This window comes from Cryptotermes secundus, unplaced genomic scaffold (genome assembly GCF_002891405.2).
Source record: "Cryptotermes secundus unplaced genomic scaffold, Csec_1.0 scaffold215, whole genome shotgun sequence".
Lineage (NCBI taxonomy): Eukaryota > Metazoa > Arthropoda > Insecta > Blattodea > Kalotermitidae > Cryptotermes > Cryptotermes secundus.
In genome coordinates, this window is record NW_019743150.1 from 960,809 (window position 1) to 965,928 (window position 5,120).

Below are 5,120 nucleotides of genomic sequence, written 5' to 3' on the forward strand. Positions count from 1 at the left end.
GAACTCTGACCACTGGACCACAAAGGCGGTCAACCCCGCAATTGGTAAGAAATAAAAATATATACTGTGAAGATGGAGGCAGCAAGTCCCTGTGAAATGTCGGTAAACATAGACTCAATCTTCAGTATTACGATTGGGGAACCGGAGTTCGATTTTTCTCTTCATCTTTGCATCTTGACCACCTCTGTTCCTCACTACTAAGCCAATTAGTTAAAATTAATTTGTATCTTATTTGATTACACAGTAAGCAAATTACTCGGTCAGAAGTGCTATAAATTAGGGGCATAATAAGTGAGTTAACAAGTTGTTCAGTGTGCAGAATTATTAGTGAATCAACTACAGTGACTAGGGTATGGGCTGAAAGACCGAGGAATCAGGGTTCGATTTCTGGTAGGGGCAAAAACTATACTCTTTTCTACAACATCCAGAACGGCCCTGGGGCCCACCTAACGTTCTGTACAATGCCTACAGGGGGGGGGGCTGTTTGCCCGGGTAAAGTGGCAAAGGCGTGAGGCTGACCACCCACCTCCTTCTAACGCCGAGGTTAAGAATAGTGGATACATACCTCCACTTCCCCATACGTCTTCATGGCATAGTGTTTAATTAATTTAGCACGGGGATAATTGTACCTCTTATTTATTCAGAAAGTAAAATTTTCACTGGATGAAGTGAGGGGAGATTGGAGAAAACTGCATAATAAGGAGCTTCATAACTTGTACTCCTCGCTGAAGATAATTAGAATGAACAAGTCAAGGAGGATGAAATGGGCAGGGCATGTAGTACGATTGGGGGAGAAGAGAAATAAATGTAGGATGTTGGTGGGAAATCCAGAAGGAAAGAGACCACTAGTGTCCAAAACGTAGGTGAGCGGACAATGTTAAAATGGATCTTAGAGAGATGGAATGGGGCAGTACGGACTGGATTGATGTGACTCAGGATAGGGACCAGTGGAGGGCTTTTGTGAACACGGTAACGAACTTTCGGGTTACATAAAATGCTGGGAATTTCCTGAGTCCCTGCACAATTGTTGACTTCTCAAGAAGGACTCAGTCCCATGAAGTGAGTTAGTTAAAATTGTCCCTAATGGCCGCGCCATAGCTCAAGCGGTTAGTCGCTGGTTTCCCACCGCGGCGGCCCGGGTTCGATCCCGGGTCTGGTCAAGTGGGATTTGTGGTCGAGAAAGTGGTGCTGGGGCAGGATTTCTCCGAGTACTTCGGTTTCCCCTACCAATCTTCATTCCACCAATTGCTCCACAATCACCCTCACCTATCATCTGGGGCTGGTACAATAGGCCAGAAGTGGCCGCAGTGCAAGGGACTTAGTCCCACCCCACTAGCAATAAAAAAATTAAAATTGTCCCTGTGCTTAATTAATTAAATATCGCGCCATGAAGACTTATAAGGGAGTGGATGTATAGTTCCACCTTTCTTGACCTCGGGACTAGTTGGAAGTAAGTGTCAGCTCCACGCCCCTGCCGCTTTACCCTGTAACTGTCTTCATTGATTATATAGTGCGAATAATAGGGTGATTACTTAATAATGAATTGCTGACTTGCGGTACTGCCCATGTATTTGCCTGGGGCGATTCAGAAAACCACGAAGAATCTAACAAACACGGAGCAGGCGTGCCAATCACTCGGAAGGGATTGTAACCATCGTGTGGTATGAACGGTCACTTCAAAAGGAAAACAGCTTCGCGCGGGGCGGGTTGTATAAACGCCATGCAGAAGGTGAAGAAGGTGTGTCTGAGGACAAAGGTACTGTGCAGGAATATTTCTGAAACATTTTTACATATACAGAATGAAGGACAAGTTACCTTTCTGGAGTGCCTATATAAAGGAGACGGCAATTCATTTCCTGTTAGTTCTGGGGTATTAACCACAGTCTGGAAACCCTCCAACAATGAAGAGCTTGCAGGTGAGGTAACCTGACAGTATCTACTGCCATTCGCACGGAGGTAAAAATTATGATTACTGGTTTCTGGGATGTGATGCTATGTAGTCTGGTATATAGAAACCAGTGTTTCGGAGTAACTTGTTGCTTCCTGTTCAGTGTAGGAACTTCGGTACGTAATCTATAAAAATTTCGCCGTGTCATATCAGAGAAACCGGTAATCTGAGGTTTTCAAAAGTTTTCAGGGACACGTTTCGTAATGCTGAACCGGTTGATGGTAGCAGTGAGGCCCTTAAAACCTTTTCTTGAAGTACTCGGTTGGAATCTCAGATAGTTTACCGACTGTTCTGAGATTTTCGGTGGTTTTTTCTTAATTTAGCCTTGTGAATTGTGGGATACTTTGAAATAGGATATGAGACGCTCTTTCCGAAATCTTTACCACTCACACTATTTATGTTGATCTCTCAAACTCGCTCCAACATTTATGACTTTTTCAATTCAAAAAGTTTTGTTGAAAAATTTAATAATAATAACTAATCACTTTCGTTCCAGTGTGGAAGCGATATCATATCGATTCAATTTAAAGATACGAAAATATATACGTGTATAGTAAAAAATCTATGAAAAATAAACAATTTTTTTGCGTGCCATTATGGACAGCTATTCTTAGATCTGATGATAATGATTGGTTAAGTGTAATAATAAGACTAACTACTTTCGGTATGTTCATAATTTGTGAACATATCTATAAATCTGGGGCACGCGGTAGCGTAGTTGGTTGAGGCACTATGCTAAAAGCTGGAAGTTCGCGGGTTCGATTCCCGATGATGTGGATTTTTTCAATTGACCTAACCTTTTCAGCCTCACTATGGTCCTGGGGTCGACTCTGCCTCTAATAGAAATGAGTACCAGGAATATTCTTGGGGGTAAAGGGCGGTCGGCGCGTAAGGCTGACAACCTCACCGCCGTCTGTGAGCCGACTGTCCAGATAATGTGGGAGCCTCAACGTCTCAGAACTCTATAGGCCTCCATGCTCTGTTAGAGGGACAGCTAGCTTTCTACAAATTTAGTACAATAGGTATATGATATTTTAAACAAATTTGTGGTATGAACATTTCTAATATATGAGATATTGCGCATGGTCCTTACTTGTAAATCATGCTTGACTCTGTTTTCTGACATACTTGTTTAAAAAGAAATAAATTTTGTAAGTTCCCCAGACGATACAGTAACAGAAAATATTTGTTTATGAATAGCCTTTGCATGAAATCCTTTCGTCCATAAGAGACACAACAGCACGCTGCTTTTCGGCAGCACAATCCTCAAGAGCGGTCGCCATTTTGTCTACTGAAACCAGCCTCTACACATAAGCATGCGCATCTGCTACCTACACTACCATCAAGCTGGACTATGTTCCTGACTAATGATAAACATAGAAAGCCGTTATACCTGTTTTACTTCAAGCTGTGACCTATTTATTGACCCTTACCCGTATTATTTAAACGGAGACACAGGAGCCTGGAAATGAAGGCACACTAAAACACTAAGTGGAGGAAACGTCAATCGATTTAGCTCCGCTTTTCATTAGAAAAGAGGTTTAATGTGGCCAGGAGGTAGCATGGGCCTATTGATGTAAAATGGGTCCCTTTTTCTTTTAATTCGCTTAGTGGGGGGTGGAGTCCAACTGGGTCCACTCGGCACGGCGGCCACTGATTGCCCTATTCTAGCCTGCCCCGGGTGATTATGATGATGGGGAATTTTGTGGAATGAATATTGGAAGGGGAAACCGAAGTACTTGGAGTAAACCCTCCCCAGCGCCACTTTGTCCACCACAAACCCCACTTGACCAGACCTGGGATCGAACCCGGGCCGCCGCGGTGGGATGCCATCGACTAAGACTAACCGCTTGAGCTATGGCTTGGCCAAAAATGTTCCTTTACTTGCCGGTAATCAAACCTAGACATTAAAGTCCGATACCAGTCACTTTCCCGACTGAACTATCCATTTTCCGACTTATTTCAATACATCTCGGGTATTTACACGCAGACATCTCAACGGGCATCCTCGGTTCAATCCCGGGAGACATCAAATGAGCGAATAGTGGTGGACGACTTGACAATGGAGCAGGTTCTTCTTCGAGTTTTTTCGGTTTTCCCCTGCCAATCTCAATTCTACAATTGCTCTGTATTGTATACCACCGCTCCCTGAGATGAGGCAACACCTCCTCGGTCTTTAAGTTTTGGGCTTCAGTTCTGACTGGGCATTTGGCTGGTTACAGGGTAAACAACTCTCTCCCAACATTTCTCCTTCACTACCGCTCAATATATGCATGTTTCAGCCGACGTTCTTCTGCCTGGTGGCTATCAGTACGGTGTACGCCCGTCCCGGATACTACGGCTACCCTTACGCTGCCGGAGTTCCCCACGCCGCACCCCTGCCCGTCCGTGACACACCGGAAGTGGCCGCCGCTAAAGCTGCCCACTTCGCAGCTTACAACGCTGCTGCAGCAGCTGCGGCAGCTGCACCAGACACGGGTGCTTATGGCGGCCATTATGGTGGGCACTATACCGGCCCGCTTGCAGGGGTTCCGGTCATCGTGAACGGCGTCCCTGCTGACACTCCCGAGGTCGCTGCGGCCAAGGCTGCCCACTTCGCCGCTCATGCGCATGCCCGAGGGCATTACTATGGTTAAGATAACTTGCTTTCCAGCTTAACTATCAACACAGTATCTACCTGGTATCGCGCATGACTCAAGTACCATTTCCTGAAATATATCGAAATAAGTGGTAACTCCTATGACACGTGTTAATTCCACTACACTGAAAGTCTGAAAGAACTAAAGGACGACAGGTCACCGTAGTTATGCCACGTGATGAGTGGTAAACCAATCAGCGTCAGAGAAGTTTTGCTATTAGTACTGTATGCTTTAGTTTGTGAGTACATTAAGATGCCATGTCACACTCTTGAAGAATCTAACTGGGATACATAAACGAAATATTAAATACGGTAAAATAATAATATTCACTGACAATATATAATGAGCCGGTTGTATGATATTTTAACATTACAATGTATGACAAGTTCAAATGCAATATCGTAACATTATAAACATGTCTCTCCATGCGTGACGCTTTCCCGAAGGCTTATTTAGTTCCAAACTAACAGTTAATAGATTCTTATAGCTTGTAGCTCACAGATGTTAGGCAATCTGTTTACTTTGGTCCTTTA

General features: G+C 44.2%; 1 protein-coding gene across 1 annotated transcript; it reads left to right on the forward strand.

Annotated features, from left to right (window-relative positions):
- Positions 1 to 1,702: 1,702 nt before the first annotated feature.
- Positions 1,703 to 4,584, forward strand: LOC111873819 (cuticle protein 2-like). Its single transcript, XM_033755217.1, has 2 exons — positions 1,703 to 1,756; positions 4,231 to 4,584. Exons 1-2 carry the CDS (start codon positions 1,721 to 1,723, stop codon positions 4,582 to 4,584), a joined length of 390 nt encoding a protein of 129 aa, XP_033611108.1. The 5' UTR covers positions 1,703 to 1,720.
- The last annotated feature ends 536 nt before the right edge of the window (positions 4,585 to 5,120 follow it).

Excerpts from the sequence above, each read along its gene's own strand:
- LOC111873819 (XM_033755217.1), top strand. The coding sequence starts at position 1,721 with ATGCAGAAGGTGAAGAAGGTGTGTCTGAGGACAAAG. Across the intron at positions 1,757-4,230 it reads AGGTGTGTCTGAGGACAAAG|CCGACGTTCTTCTGCCTGGT; the intron begins GTACTGTGCAGG and ends TGCATGTTTCAG.